This window comes from Protopterus annectens, chromosome 17.part0 (genome assembly GCF_019279795.1).
Source record: "Protopterus annectens isolate FY-2018-M chromosome 17.part0, PAN1.0, whole genome shotgun sequence".
Lineage (NCBI taxonomy): Eukaryota > Metazoa > Chordata > Ceratodontiformes > Protopteridae > Protopterus > Protopterus annectens.
In genome coordinates, this window is record NC_056751.1 from 648,288,527 (window position 1) to 648,306,021 (window position 17,495).

The 17,495-nt window shown below is 37.8% G+C and overlaps 1 protein-coding gene across 1 annotated transcript in view; it reads right to left on the reverse strand.

The window, feature by feature from the left end:
* The window catches only part of PPFIBP2 (PPFIA binding protein 2), a gene marked incomplete in the record, with an annotated part of 2,221,164 nt that overhangs the window by 414,342 nt on the left and 1,789,327 nt on the right, over positions 1-17,495 (reverse strand). Inside the window, 1 exon segment of the mRNA XM_044058974.1 lies at positions 2,545-2,606. Within this exon segment, the coding sequence (XP_043914909.1) occupies positions 2,545-2,606 (62 nt within the window).

Genomic DNA, 17,495 nt, shown 5'->3' on the forward strand with positions numbered 1-17,495 from the left:
GAGTACCTTCAGCATGTCAGGGAGGTGCTGGGCAGATTACAAGAGGGCAGGGTTGACCATTAAGCTGAGCAAATGTCAGGTGGATATGGCAAAGGTCTCCTACCTAGGACATAGAGTGAGGAGTGGTAGGATAAGGCCAGAACCTCCCAAAGCGGAAGCCATTGAGGCATGGCCTGCACCTGTTACTAAAAAGCAGGTGAGGGCATTTTTAGGGACAGCAGGATACTACAGAAAGTTCGTCCCCAGTTATAGTACCATAGCTGCTCCCCTCACAGACCTGACAAGGAAGAACAGGCCAGATAAGGTAGTGTGGTCCCCAGCATGTAAGCAGGCATTCCAGAAGCTTAAAAAAGCTTTGGGAGGACCCCTGTGTTAGCCAGTCCAGATTACAGCAAAGAACGTGTTGTGCAGGTGGATGCTTCGAACTACGGGGTGGGGGCTGTACTTAGCCAGATTTCTTCAGAAGGGAAGAGCCCCCAGTGGTTTATTTCAGTCATAGGCTCCAACCCAGGGATGAATGCTATGCAGCTGTAGTAAAGGAATCTCTAGCCATAGTGTGGGCACTGCAGGAACTTCAGCCTTATCTGTATGGAAGGAAATTCACTGACAGATCACAGCCCCCTAACATGGTTAAACAGAACCAGTCAGCAAAATGTCAAGTTGCTACGATAGAGCCTAGGGTTGCAAGCATATATGTCAGTGCAGCCCAGCAGTGGGATTAGCAATGCCAATGCAGATAGGCTCTCAATACAGGGAATGGGGTAAGGTATAATCAAACAGACCTAACCCTCTCAAGCAGCATTTTTCAAGGGTCACTTGAAAAACTAGCTTGAGTTCTCCGGGGGGGGGGGGGGTGAAGGCTGCCAGCCTAGTTAGATAGGATTTTATAGATAATTCTGTCATCTGTAAATATTAATGTAAGCCACAGGCTTGTTGTCTTAAATGTGAAAAGACTGCTGTTAGATGTGGAAATGCAAAAAAAAATGTAACGGAGCACTCTACTGCAGAAAGATGACCAAGTAAAGCATGTTGTGACCCTTTGATCTAAACACGGTGCCAAAATGTCTACATGAAGACATTCTTTCTATTGTTTTAACCAAGATTTAAATTGCTAGATTTAAACATGCAAATGTATTTTTATTGCTCCGCTTCCTGACCAGCTGCAAGATAACAAAAGGAGATGTTAAGAATGTAAATGCAGTTTCTGTTAGTGTGAAGAATGATGTAATATGAACGAGGAATGCGATTTAAAAAAAAAACAGAATCAGAGAGCATTAAGCATTTTTGTCTTGACCATCCAACTCATCAGCACTCTGCCTGTGTTCTATACGTACGTTTATCTTAGACTTGTGTTTTCTCTTAGAAATAGCTAGAAACTAGAAAGATTAAACTAAGTGTTTTTATGGGATGTCAGAACTGTACTATTGAATTATTTTAAGCATTTCTCTGTGATCTCTGAACTCTTGACTATCACTGTGTAGTAAGAAGTATTGTCCTGTGTTTTTATTATTTATTATGAAATATTTTAAAACCTTTCAACTATGGTTGTTTTGTGTAGAGATAAGTTAAGCTCTAAGAGTACATGAAGCCTTGACTATTTAGCCTTGACTATTTAGTTATATTACCAATTGGATAATAATATTGCACAGTAATAATTGGACACCCTTTTAAGGGCCTTTGAGTAACTGATAAATATTAACTGGGTGGTGGTAGTGTTTTCTACTGTATAGCCTGGGTAAAAGGGGCACAGCTGGAGAACCTGTGCCAGCCTTCTCCAGGAGTGTCTGTGTGGGTGTATAAACTCTTATCTCAAAGTGTACATGTGTCAGCTACTTAGGCAGACATGAAGCACTGGGTGGACAGAGAGGGTGCTGGAGGCTTTAGCTTGCCCGCTGACCGAGATCTAGACCCTATAGCTGTGCCAGTGGGGAGTCTTATTGGGGACCTGAGAGCAAGGGAGCGACCATCCCCAGACTGTGATCTCTTTGTGCTCTTAATGGAAATTGCACTTTACTGTGTGTATTTGTTATCCTTTCCTCCTATATGAGATGCCCCTCACTGGTGTTAGTAGTGAGGATTGAGGCTTCTTGATTGCTGGGCCAGGGCACAGGCGTCACAAGTATATAATAAACAAACCCCATAAAAATAAAGAATACAGCTTTCTAAAATGTGTACTCCGCTGTTGAGCACTAGATGTTTGATAACCAAATCACCAAAAAGACTGACACTTTCCTATGGTAGTAACTGAAGAGCAATGTGACAAGAAAGAACTGAAAGATGACATGGGATAAAATATGCCTCAATGCTCAGGATATGCAGATCAGTCTAGCCAGGGAGAAGGGCACAAAGCTCTGGACATCAAAGCAGTTGTCGGATCTCATCTATGGTGTAGGTCCCAAAGATAGTGACTACAACAGTGACACACCTATGAAGAATAATATGAGCAAATTACTTTCAGACTGAAAAAAATACTACAGTTTGAGAAAGGCCACATTTGTTATATGATATAACACAGGTTCTACAAAATAAGTAAATCATTCAAACCTTTTCTTCATTTGCAGCTATAAGGGAATCCATTCCTGTTTTCAGTCTCTGGACTTCTTGATCTAAAATAATACAAATAAGTAAAACAATTAGTAAGGGGAATATGGTAAATACAGACAATGCTAATAAAAAATTAGCATCAAGCAGTTTATTAGTCACATTTTTAACTATGCACCTGTTTTCCTGCTCAAACTGCCATACAGCTGTCATTAATGTTATCCTCTGTAGAGTGGTCAAAAAAGTCTAAACTCCTTATGCCTGAACAAAAGTGTCTGAAGAGGGCTGGTATCAGGTATGAGAATGCAAACGGCCAAGGAGATGGTGAATGGTAGTGCCACCTAATTCAGACTGTGGATTACATTATGGAAGACTGCTTTATCAGGGACCAAAACAATGACAAATTACAGTAGGGTTTGGTGTGAAATGCGTGCAGCAGGGTAGTTTATACTACGAAATGGATTACAGAGATTGTGGTCATTTCTGTTTACCACGAAGAAGTGCTTTTGAGCTTGAAAGTGTATAGTTAAGTTGTGGAAGAAAAGAAAATGGAAGAAACAGCCTCCATAGGAATGAATTGAACTGAATGGTCTAGTAAATGGCTACTTTATTTAAGTTATGGTGTGTGTGTGTGTGTGTGTGTGTGTGTGTGTGTGTGTGTGTGGACTATGTGCATGTGTGGAGAGGAGACTGTCAGCTGATTGTAGCGGGTGTGCTTGTAGCTGCCCATTTTGTTTCAATCCAGCACCTGTCACTTACATTTCACAGTAGTCAAAGCCCATCCCTCTTTTTCTTCAGTTCTGCATTATCTCTTCCTTCAGCTGCTAGTCATTTTTTTTCATAGCAACAGCAAAAGTTATACACTGCCTTTTTATCTACTTTACTCACGTCCAATCTTTTCTGCATAACTAATGTTTACTTCAGACAAAGCCAGTTTCAGAGCTCCTCTTCTATTTATATTATCCTTCACTTTACTAGCTTTAAGGCAAACATTCTTCTGGATGCACATTTAGAGTACCTGGGCCTGTTGTTTAAGTAGCTGATAACATGAAAGCAAATGGAATAAGGCTTTATGAAAATACAAGCAGCTTGTCTGCCAGTGTATTCTAAAGATCAGTTTTGGGGATACTGTTGTCTTCATTATGGACAGCATGTTGCTTCAAAATGACTGGGCATCCCAGCTAATATGGTGAGTGTACTCCTTTCATCCAAAGAACTTTAAGGACCATCTCCTTTGAGGTCTCAGCACTGCCATGGCATGCTTGTCTGCTAAAGGCCTCACTCTAAACCTTGAATGAGACAAATACCAGGTGCACTGGAATATCACTACACAGGATTTGAACCAGAGCATGGCAAGTGAAGGATACTGAGGCTGCATTCATGTATAAGTGTTTACATTCCCATTTTGTGCAGGAAACACGAAAGCGGCAGCAAACTAGGACTGCTTCTCTTACTTTAGATTTTAAATACACTTGCCTTAAAAACCTAGAGTCTAATGTCTAATGGAATTTCTTCTATATCTGTTCATCTGTAAAACGTTACCTAAACCTTTTTAAAAAGTTGACATTTGCTGGTTCAAGAACCACCATCTCATAGCCAAGCTTGGTTATAAACTGCATCACTGAAAAAAAAAATAAAACACACAACACGGTCCTTGTCTTGCTAAGATGCATAACAATTCCTGGACAGTTAAACCTGAATACAACTAAACGTTTTTCACTAACTTGGTTGTGTCTCCATATAACATTATCTACCTAGAAACTGGAGATATTCTGCAACAGCACTTCTAGTAACATTCGCAAGAAACCCATCTGTTACAAAGGTTTCAGGGTAGAAATGCCAAATATGTAGAATGAAGGTAACGTTTAACAGCAAAACGTGGTTCTCAGTAATTACTCACCAGCCCATTTCTGCAATGGTATCTGCACACAGCAATTTCAGTTATACCAACCTACCTGTCCCCTTATCTCTCCCAGAAAAGAGTGAGTGAAGGTTTTTGAACCTGTACACTGTGTACAATTAAAGTGGCTTAGTGACAGTGCTGCCATACATCTCAAATGCTATGATTTAGGCAGAACTCTATGATGTTGGCACTCATATTTAGCCTCATTCCACCTAGAAGTACTGATGTTCCTCAATGTCAGACCCATTTGTGGATACACAGTAAACAGCCTATACAAACATCCCCTATCACTAACAATACAGGGTCTAGTATATGACGACCTATTGTGAAAAATAAATGCCTTTTTTCTGACACACTGACAGAACTTTTAATGGTCAGTGTTATGATTTTTACTGTTCAGTGGTTGTGAGATAAGAGTGCTGCCAATTCACCAGGCCAGTTGTGTGTTACTGCAGGATACTTATGTGAAGAAATTATGCTGTTTATAAACATGATGCAGAATTCCCTGGACATTTGCATTTTGTTTCTTTGTAAAATATAACTTATGAAATTTATGTATGTATCATAATGTTAGACTGCAGGCTTCCTCTTCCTTAATAAAAGACTGCAGCACTTTCTGTGTATATTCAGCTCACTGGATGAAACTCTCACAAGCTATTTTTGCATCTTCTAGACATGTCCCTTCTCCCTTCACCATCTCCAATACCTGATTTTAAGCCACTATAAAAGTGAGAAAAGGAAAAAAATATTGCAACAAGTCCTCTTAAAGTGGCTTTTTCAAACTTCTCCTTAGTAGCATGTTTAGAATAACACCCAGCCTCCACCATCTGCTGTGGATTTTAAGGTATGGAAATGGTCCAAAAGATCAATCTTCATATCTCTTGGACAACTGAGGCATGTGAGGCATTGAAGCAACTTACAAATATCCCCAGAACACAAAGCTGCCTAAATTCTACCAACTGCAGTCCTTAAAAGGCCCATAACTCTGAGCAGCAAGGAAGAATAAACATGCTACTAAATCACGAGAAAAGCAGACAATACACAGATGCACATAATCATGATAGGAAACTGGAAGTGGTCTCCTGAGACTGGATTCACTTGCTTCAGAAGATGCACTGTAGAAGTTAAGAGGAGAAATGGCCGCCACCTGAAGGCCCAAAGAACATTTTTCCACAAGAAATATCAACAATTTAGAAATTCAGGAAGAGTGCCAAAGTAGTCCCTCAAAATAGAAGGACAAACTGATTAGAAAAATGCCAGGGGAACTGTATGGAGAATGGGGGCTAATTAAATAAACATTAAAAATGAAGGTCAGCAAAAGCTACCTGAGGGAGCAGAATGCCAAGAAAATTGAATGAACTGCCAACAGGAAGGCTTTTGAACAAAATTATCATTAAAGCCAAAAAACCAACATCTTCTCAAATCACTGAAACATTTTGAAGAAAAGGAAATATCCTTCAGTGACAGGATGATGAAGTAAGCTGGTTTGACCATGAATATGACCAAGCTCTTTCAGGAGTTGGGTAAAAACAGAGATGGAGGGAAAACATGCATGGAATCATTAGTAACATAAATAACCAAAGTAGAATGGAAAACTTTAGCTACTGAGCAGAGTATGCATAAAGATCAGTAGTCTAGTCAGTAGGAAAAACTGGAGCTCTCTAGTAGATCCCAGGTGTATATGTCTCACTATGACTGCTCTCTGTAATGTGCTCACTTTAATACATAGTACACACGCCTATTTGGTAAGGTTCTAAACTTTTCTATACCTGTTAGCTTTCAGAACTTGGTCTCCCCTGAAAATGGGCCACTGGATCTGAGACTTAGCTGGTCAACAAAATGACTATAAAACACATTAAAAAACACATATTTACTTCTGTATTTCTCATAACAGTTTTCTATAATTTTCTTTTAAGATGTCTACAACAATGAAACCATGTGGTAATTATACACCTTCCTGCCACAGTTAAAATGGTTGTTCCTAGAATGGCAACTAACATGGCTTTGACAATGACAGTTACTTGATAGGTTAATTATTTAATTGTCTCAGTGTGCTTTTAATATATAACTTAGTTTGTGTTAGGAGGTTTGTTTCATGGATCTGAAGAAGCTGATACAGTGAAAGCGCTTATCCGTTTGTTCTTGTCTGCAATAAACTACGTGGATTTTACATCTTGGATTGTTATCTTCTGTTATTTTCTCACTCTCACTCCTGCTCAGTACTTGGTTGTTTTACACAATGACAGTTACTTCATCCATAACATGCAATCCTGTTTACTTGTACAGGTATAATACAGTGTACAAACTATAAATTAGTAGTACACTGATTTAAAGAACACAAAACTGTCAAACACATTAAGTACATAAAATTCTTATCAAAGACTATGTGGGGATTTTAATGTAAATAAAATACCTTTGTATTAACAGAATAACTGCTGTTCACCAATCTGCAATCTACCACAGCACTGCAGAATCACATTGAGATTTTAGTCTATCTTACATAAAATCATTCAGCAACAGTACAAAGCAATTTAAAGTAACAATATTTACTGTTTAATTAACATGCACATAAAAGTAATTTAGAATTGCCGAAGAAAATATTTCCTGTAATACTGTTTGCAAGGGGTGGTGTGCTACTTAATTTATGAACTACGTATGGTAAAAGGGGGCATAGAACATATCCACTTAGAAACAGAATTTAGAGAAAGTACCATTTCCATTATCAGGGATACACTTACATCAGGAAACATCTGCACAACATGCTGCATTCCAGAAACAAAAATATGTATGGCCCATCATTCTTAACAAGTAAAATTCCTTCTCTAACACAAAAGCTCCCTGACTATTTTAGACTGAAGTCTTTCTCTCACTCGCTGTCCTTTGCAACCAAAGCTAAACTTTTTTTTAATGGATACTCATTTTTTTGCAGTATCAGTAGTGTAACAGGTAACACACTCACCTTTGGTTCTGCAGGACTGGAAGGCTATGGGTTCTATTCCCACACCAGGTGACTGGATTGCTGACACTGTAGTAGAGCATTATGGAGGTGTTGCACTCCTAAATGTGTCAATTTTCAGACAAGATAGTAAATGGATATCCAATCTGCTTGATTTGCTGGTAATTCAGGTGAATGTAAAAATGGAAAAGTGTGGAGGTCCTTTATTTATTTATAAAATATTGACATATTTACAAATATATACACAATCATACTAAATGTACACCCTGTTAGACCTCCAGTCCTTCTAACCACACACTAATTTTACTTAACATTGTTGATAAAATCCATTTAAAAATTAAACAATTTAATTTATTCTTTCATTCCATCTAACCATTATAAAACAAAAAATAGCTTTCTTTTAACATATTCTTTACATACATTCTTACAATATCCATATGTAAATCACATCCATGTTTATTTTAGCTACTTCTTTTATATCTTCAAAAACCTTCTTTATATACTTTATCCTATATATTTTTACTATCTTATATTTCAAAAACACATATTCCATAGCTTCTTCTTCTTGACAATGCAAACATATTCTATCACTTTTCTTCTTATGTGGCATATTTCCTTTTACTGGCAATTTATCTGTTAACAGTCTCTACAAAACATTTTGACATTCTACTTTCGGATGACATCATTTGCTTCTTATTTTTCTAGATTTAATTTCTTTTCATCTTTTAGATTTTCTCATAGTTTTACATGTAATGTTTCATCATTACAATCTTGTACCATGCTTTTCATTTTCTACATCAATTTTTATTTTCCACAAAAATATTTTTTCTTGGTAATATTTTATTTCCTCATTTATACACTCTCTCTTACTCTTTTTACCCTGCTCCAAAATGCATCATTTATATTTATGCAATTTTATTACTAATCTCTTATCCTTTTCATTTATCCACTTTAAGACTGTACAAATGTAATCAAGCAGTGTATACAACTGGGTTAATTAACCCTAAACCACCTCCTTCTTTATTTACATACAAAACTCTTATTATTGCTGGGTTTAATTTAGAACCCCATATAAATGAAAAAAAAAATATCTGCACTAATTTCTTTTCAAATGTTGTTGGCAACATAAATACACTTGGTAAGTATACTATTTTCCCGGTCAATTACGAATTTATCAAATACATCTTTTTTCCTGAATGATCATTTATATGTTCACCAAAAAAGACAGGTTTGCTTCATTTCCTCTACTGTGTTTCCCCACTGAATTCTACTTGCATCTTTATTCCCAAAGTTTATACCAAACACAGACATTTAATTAATTGTAAAACATACACCCCTATCTTTATTACCTAACGTTTTACTTTTCTCTATTTAAAACTATTCCTATCATCTCTAGCACTCATTTGTGCAAATCATCGCTCCAAATTTTGGGGGGGGGGGGGGGGTTGCAATTATGTCATTTGTATATTTTAACAAAATGGAATTATTAACCCTCCAGGTGTTACATACCATGCCTCCTTCATTTTGTAATTTCACTTACTATCACATTCGTGGACATCCCTGTCTTACACTACTTCATCTCTACCTCTTGGCTTACCCAACCATTTACAAGTATTTATACTGTATTATTACTGTACACTGACATACATAATTTCCTAACTATCTCACTTATATTGTATTCTTTCATTATTACCCATGAGATTTCATGTCCAGTTGGGTTGAATGCCTTGTTAAAGTTTCCTATAATTTTTGCTTCTTATTTTCTGTTCATATCCATAATATTTGTACCTATCATTAATAATTCTTGACAAACCTATCCCCCTTTATACTATAGATGCTATCGTCCATAATACTTTCCATTTTAGTTTTAAATCTCTTTATAATACTTTTATGAAAATAATACAAATCAGTATTATTCAATACTGTCTCCATTTTTTTTAATTGTCTGGCTTCCTTCTTCCATATGAATTTAAGAATTCCACTACATAATTCTTTATACATAAAACTTCATTTAACCATTCATTGAAAATCTTTAAAAATATTTTTTGTTAATCCCTTAAATTTTTAAACATTTCATATCCTATTACATCTGCCCTGCAGCCAAATCTATATTTACCTGTCCTAATATTTTATCCATCACATTTAAAGAAATCTCCTTTTCCATCTGTAGTCAGTTTTTCTGTTAACATATGCTTTATTGTACTCCACCATTCATAATCTTTTCCTGACTTCTTTCTATTTATCCTTTTCCATATTTTATTTCTCTCTTTACACTACCATCTTCCTTTACTAATCTGCTTAAGTAATTCAACATTTGTTCTATTTTTCATTGTAAAAATATATTTGCTTATATAACAATTCTTGTATATTCTCTTTATTTCATATAATTCTTTTTCTTTGTCAAAGTTCTTTCTATTATGCCCTAAATCTTCCAATGCATCCTTGTATGTTCTTTTATATTTTTCTTACTCTGCTTTTCTCGCATATTACCACTGTAAAAAAAACATCTTTTTATATTTTTCCTTAAATATCGTCCACCATTCAGACCAATTTTTATGTAAATGTTTTCATGATAATACGATATTTCCATAACTGTATTACTAATTTCTTTCCTTCTTCACACCATGCTTTCTCATTTATCCTTTTATTCATTTTCATATTTTTATATATTCCTTGTTTTCCTTCATCTCTAGCCACATTACAAGATGATCAGAAATATTTCAACTACCTCCCCCTCTCATATAACTTAACCTTCTGATACTACAAAATAATCTATTTCAGTTCTACACATACTCCTTTTGTTAGTACATGCATTTTTGTCCCAGAGTTTTAACTTACCTCATCTTATAGCTTCTAAGATTTGTCTTGTATTGTTTCCTTTCTTTTTGCAATTGCCTCTTAAATCTCAATTAAAGTCTCCTGTAATTATAATATTCATATTTATCACTACATAGTCTAGAATCTTATGAAATAAGCTTTTCCTTTATAAGTTTATACTAATTGCAAATAATGTTATAATTCAACATACTTGTTCTTTCCATTTTAAATCTACAATGGTTATCTTCCTATTTTTTGTTAAAGCTACGTCTAATATCTTCACTGTATTTGTACGGAATATAGCTATTCCAGAATCTCTCATTTTACAAATTCCAGATTATCTTTCCTCCCCATAGTTACATTTCCTAAACTTGAGATTATTCTTGTAATCATTCATTTGTTAAAACTTTGTCTAATGCAATTGCATCTATATCACATGTATTACACCACTCCAAAATTAATTTTCTTCTTAATATAGTAATACTATATACATTTATAGAAAGCACTCTAAATTTTTCATTTTCCCTTTTCCTTTAAGTCATGGTTTTACAAGTTCATTGCCAATTACCAGGCTCGCTCTTTTAATATGCCTTTCAAAGACTAGCCAATTTCCTTCCCCAAAGTGAGAAGCATTGTACCTTCTTGTCTGCGAGTCAAACACCTTAACCACTATACCAGGCCTCAGTCATTTGCTGTATATTTTTTTCCATTCATTTCCTTTCTTTTTTTCTTTTGTACTTATCCCTTTATATTTTCTTTTTCTGTATTTTACCCATTTTTCGATAAATTATTTTCATTCCTTTTACTACCTCCCCATTTATGTCATCACTTATTTTAGAACCTTCTTTTATATCCTCTTTTTTCATATTATTCTTTTTCTACTACCTCTAAAATTTCGTCTCTTTGTTCATTTTCTTCCTCCTTTTTCCTTACTCTCATTTTAATTTTTGAAATCCACCCATAAATGTCCAATTTTGTTATATTTCTAACATTTCAATTATTTTTTTTTTAAATTGTGTCCCATTTGCACACAGATATAACATTTCCTTTTGTCACAGCTACTTATCAAATATCCTTTTCCAAAAAAAAAAAAAAAATACATGTTTTGGGTGGTCCCCAGTACTTTATAACACCCCTATTCCCCTCCACATTTATCGTGCTTGGTATATGTATAATTTTTCTCCTTTTATTTTTAACACAATATTACAATCCCAGATACTACTCCATAAACACCTTTTGTCAAACATTTGCAATGTCTAGTACTTACTTACATAAATCTTTCAAATGTCCTTTCAAAGCCTCTCTACCTCTGTTTGAAACTGTACATGAATTTTCTTCTTTGTTACCCTATAAAATGCTTTTATTACCTAAAGATTATATGGATTACAGTCTCTCTTTTCTTCATATTCTCCAAGAAAATTTTCCACTTAAAAAAAAAAAAGTCTGATACTCCACTTTGGCCTTCTTTTAACACATTTTCTTTTCTATTTCACCAGTATTTTTCAGGATTGTCTCTGTATCCTCCTTTTGCATTTTCTCCATATGTCCCATGAGGAAACATCTCCTTCATTTTTTGGCTCATTCTACACCACAACTTCTTTATGTAAAATCATCCTGCAACCCTCTTGACTGCAGGGTCATATTTAATCCATCATTTGCTGAATCATCTCCAAACAGGTTTCTTTAAAATATTTCCTTCAGAATCCTGCACAGATTCTCCAGTTTCAATATTTGCTTTCTCCTTAATTTCTTTCACCACTCCATCATCTCCTTCTCTATCCATCTGTTTCCTGTTTCTCCTGGCTACATCTGCACCTGGAATGGAAACATGAGTTGTTCCTCCAAAACAGGTCCCACTGGAAACATTAATGGGTATGTGAAGTTCCCTGATGCCCTGGCCAAATATATCCTAGTAGAATAAATAAAAACTCAGCTCTTCCTGAAAAAAAGCTACTAGCCTAGTAGAAATAAAATGGTGAACAAATGCGAATTAAATACAGTTTTAGTAAAACAAACCGATAAAAATATCAATAACATATTTGGCAGCAAATATACAAAATTACAGTGATATGCAGCGCAAAGCACAGTCACAAACTATTAATCATAGCTAAATAAATGTCATTTTCTTTCATTTTGGGGTCTTTCTCTTCTGTTTTAGTACTTCTTTGTCTCCCTCTTTCTCTCACCTCCCCTTTTATTCATGCCCTTTCTCAGTATCTGCAAATAAGAATAAAAACAAATCCTCTAATGATAGAACAGTATCTAATTGACCTCTGCTGAGTTGCCCTCATCAGGTTTACTGCAGCCACACATTACCATCATGGTAACAAATGCAACAGGGCAACTCACAGGTCTAATTTATTTAGGGGATATCAACCCCTCTGCATCCCCATGTGGGCTTTGCCACTATATCCCTTTTTACTCAATTTTACTCAGTCCAAGTTTATACTAAATTGTGAAAAGGGTAATGATAAATCAAAGTAGACCCAAAAGAAATGTGGGAACAAAGCCCAAGTGGTAAGTTACATTTTTTTTCAAAGTACAGAACTATCATTCACCGACATCAGTTAGTACTTCCTGTACTTGTATATTCACTGCTGATTTCTACCCTTAGTCATGGGGTTAACATTACTGATATACTGGAACTGGAATTTAAGCAGTAAGAATTTATCTGTGTGGAAAGGGTGAAAGGAAGAATGCACAAGTACACACACTGCAGCTTCCACTGTCCTCAATGACATGCAACAGTTCAGAATGCAGTAATACAATGTAGCCACACTCAATACAATGTAGCTTCACTCACAAATGTATGCATTCATTTTCAGCAGCAGACATATTTAACAACTAAATTCATGAAAATTAATCAAAATCAGCAGAAATATAAAAGTCTCACTGGCAAAGTCAGCACACAGTGTTATCAGCCTCACAAACACAATCATAACATAATCATCAACTTGTAAGAAAATGTGTAAAATATTTTGCACATTATAAATTTCATCACAGAGGACAATGACTGGGATTCAGAAAACATATCCCTGCCAGCTTTGTGTGAGCAATGCCACAGTGCCCATTAGTACAATGGAGATGCAATGCAATTCAGAGACATGCTAATGCACACATGGAACATGTCCACTGTGGATTAGTATCACATCTCTAAATTGAACTCTCTGCAGTTACAAGTTACCACACTAGTTTTCCCTGACCAACTCAAGTGACATAGTTGCACAGAAGCCAACAAAATGTGCATACATAAATACACACATGTACAACACACATCTAGCAATGATGCCCCTTCATACATGAACACACACTTGCACTCACCCCCCACAGACACACAGAAAGCTTTGTTCTACTCATCTCACCCAGAAAATTAACAGCCCAGATCCTGCCATAGGACTGAGCTGGTGTACACAATCAAAATACGTAGTATACTTTTTTGCTTTGCTTCTCAAATAGCACTTTAGGGCTACTCATGGAATCACTGCATTGTATTATTCTGATTCAGGCAAAAAAAAACTTCAGTGATGTGTTCATGTCTAATTAGCATTAGTCACACCCCTGGACTACAGTATTTGTATACAGCCTTCACCAGTGAGACTGCTATGGCAATAAAGATCAAAGCTTTCTTTCTAAGTAAAGCAGTACAGAGGTCACTGAATTGCTCTAGCTGAAAAGCACTGAGCATTAGTGGTATAAACAGAATTATACAGTGTGTACTAGTCTGAATTATAGCCAATGTGTTAGTATAAGACAGATTGGCAATGTCCATTTAGGTATGCACCTCATTTGACTTAAACTCAAAAAGCCGTGGCAGTTCTGAACAAAAGATAAGTACAGTTGTGTACACTTACCATAAATGTAGATGTCAGAATGTATTCACTGTTGCAGTCATCACCTGTGGGTTATCCCTGGTGTGATAGCCCTTGGCCGGCCCAAATACCAGAGTCAATGTTTTTGTGTGCCGGCTGCTGTCGCCTGTAGTCTGACGTCAGGTCGTCAGTACTATAAAGCAAGGCAGCCGATGTCATTACATCATTTTTTCTTGCCCTAAACTATCAGAAGCAAAAGGGAAAAGAGAGAAGTGGTCCTGCTGGCTAAGAGCCACTTTGGGAAGCATGTGTCCACCCAGGGGAAGATGTGAAATGGGGGATGGAGGAAGGGAAACCAAGACTGCAACAGTGAATACACTCGAACATCTACATTTATGGTAAGCGTACACAACTGTACTATGTTCTTCGTGTTTCACTGTTGCAGTCATTACCTTTGGGAGGATTCCCAAAGCCGAGGTAAAGGGTGGAAGGATAGGTAGAGTCCTAGGTATGGGTCAGGAGGCACTGCAGAGGCAAACCCTGCCCTAGACTTAGAAAAGAGAGGTAGGTGGTAATGCTTTGTAAAGGTATGAACAGAGGTCCAGGTGGCCGCTTCCAATATGTCCCTGGTAGGTACTCTGAGGAAGGCAATGGAAGTGGAGGTTGCCCTAGTGGAGTGGGTACAGATTGAGTTAGGGATGTGTTTCCCATGTAGTCTGTAGCAAAAATGGATACAGTGCAAAATCCATTTGGAAATGGTTTGTTTGGAGATGGGCTTCCCCTCTGCCCCTGGGGAAAAGCTTACAAAAAGCTGATCAGTTTTTCTGAATGGCTTAGTACAGTGGTTCAGATAGTATCAGAGTTGTCTGTGCACATATAGTGAGTGTAGAATTCGTTCCCCCTTATTTTCAGGGTTGGAAATGAAGGTGGAAAGGTGTATAGCCTGGTTAAGGATCACATCAGATACCACCTTGGGCATAAAGGAGGGATTAGTCCTCAGGGAGACTATGTCTGCATGGAAAATTATAAAGGGCTTGACAGCCATGAGAGCTTGAAGTTCTGAGACCCTTCTGGCTGAGGTAATAGCTAGTAGGAAGACAGTCTTCCAGGATAGGTATTTTAATTCTGCTGAAGCGGCAGGTTCAAAAGGAGGTAAGGTTAGTTTCTCTAACACATAATTCAGGTCCCAGGGTGGAGTAGGAGGTCTTCTAGGAGGCCAGATATTAGAAGCCCCTCTGAGGAATTGCTTAATCAAAGAATGAGAGAAGAGGGGTGGGTCTGAATCATAATAGGCAGAGATGGGCAAGGCATGGATTTTAATAGAGGAGAAGGAGAGGCCACTATTGAGCAACTATGCTAAGTAACCCAGGTTAGGAGGTACTGTGCTGTTCACCTGAATGAAGCAGTCATCCTGGTAAGGGTAAATCTGTACATTTCTCTGTCTGCAGAAAGTTATAGCCAGGGCCAAGCATTTGGTGAATACTCTGGCAGCAGTAGATAAGCCAAAGGGTAGTGCAGAGAACTGAAAGTGATGATTGCCTGCTCTGAAGCACAGGAATTTTCTGCACAATTCCCTGACAGGAATATGGAGTTAGGCATCTTTTAGGTCTACTGTCACCAACCAGGCATTTTGTGTGAGCATAGGCAGGAGCTGCTGCAAAGTTAGCATTCTGAATCTGGGGACCACAAAGGAGGTATTCAGTTTGGACAGATCCATGATGAGGCACCAAGTGCCCTCTTTTCTGGGAACAAGAATTAGTCCGGAGTAAAAACCTTTTCCTGTTTAATCCGAAGGGACAGGTTCTACTGCCCCCTGGGATATTAGTGTTTTTACCTGTTTTAATGCCACTGCCCACTGGTTTGACGGGGGGTCTGGGTACCCTTTTGGGAATTGGGAGTTTGCCGAAGGAGAATCTGTATCCCTGAGAAATTATTTTTAATACCCATTGGTCCTTGGTTATAGAGACCCAAATGCCCTTGAAGAGGGTGAGCCTTCCTTCTAGTTTTAGATGAGTGAAAGGAGGGCAGAGGGGGGAGGGAGAGTCATTGTGAGATCTTACCATAGAAGCTTAGCTTAGATCTCCCTGCCTTAGAGGCGGAAGTGGTCCATTTTGTTTGCTTCTTTGCCCTGGGATAGGGGCCTGGATGTCCTGTCCCTGCGGGGCTTACTTTTGCCCTCTATGCTGGGTGCAGTGTAGGTCAGTGCTTAGAGGGGAATTTCCTGCTGAATCTGGGTGGTTGAACTTGAAAGAAATCTTTTACTGTTTGCATAGATTTTGCTTCGTCTTCCACCTTTTTAAGCACCTCTTCTGCTTTTCCCCCAAACAGGCATTCCTTATCTAGGGGTGCATCAATAAATTTAGACTTGACATGATCAGGGAGAGGTTGCTCCTTCAGCTATGCATGTCTTCTAATAACATCCCCTGTCACTGCTGCCCTGATAGAGGCTTCTAGGGAGTCATATCCACATTGTATTATGTGCGCGTGGCCACTTGACAAGCAGAGTGTAGTAATTCTGCCAGCTCTTTTAATTTGGCACGGTCAGGAGAGGTAGCAATCTTCTGTTTTAATTGTTCCAAAGTGTGTGTTGATATTTTAACATATGGAACTAACAACTGAGTGCTCTGATAACTAAGGCTGCAAAGGCGTATACTTTTTTACCTCATCTGTCCAGAGATCTGGAGTCTTTCATAGGTTGGAACTAGGCTATAGGCCCTAGGGTCTACACAAGCCTAGCCATAACAATTCCCTGGCTATTTCTTCCCACACTATTTACTTCCCTGGACTCCTGTCTAGCAGGGCGACTGACGTGATCCCCAGGGTGAATTTCCTTTCTCCCATCCAATCGTCAAGGTTCCTTTTGAAGAGGGCCAAAGAGGCGCTCTGCTTGACATGTATAGGCAGTCTATTCCAGAGTCTGGGGAGTCTCTGGGTCAGGAACCTATCCCTCCCAGCAGCAGGTTTTGTTTATTGTGATGACAAGGTTTAGATCCATGGAGCATGTGGATCTGAGGGATTGGGATTTCTTTAAGTGTAGCATGTCCAATAGCTCTGGGTTTGACATGGCCTTGTATGTTAAGCAGAAATCGCCTCTGAGTAGACGATATGTGACACAGTATAGCTGTAGTTTTTTAAGGCAGTCAGCATAGGGCATCTGCTTTAGGCCTGTGACTCTTTTAGTGAGGTATTTCTGCAACCTTTCCAGTTGTTGCAGATGTCTTGAGAGGTACATACCAAACGGGGAGTTGTATTCTATAATTGGTCTAATGAGGGATGAGTACAGTGGGACAATGACCTTTTTTCTGGATGAAAAACTCTTAGTGAGGAGGTGTGCCACATAGAAGGATTTACTGACTGTTGCAGAGATGTGGTTATCAAAGGTGAGACCACTGTCCACCTGTGTCCCTAAGTCTCTTATCACACTTTCGGTGTTTAGTGTTCTGCCACCTATGTGGTAATTCATGGGTAC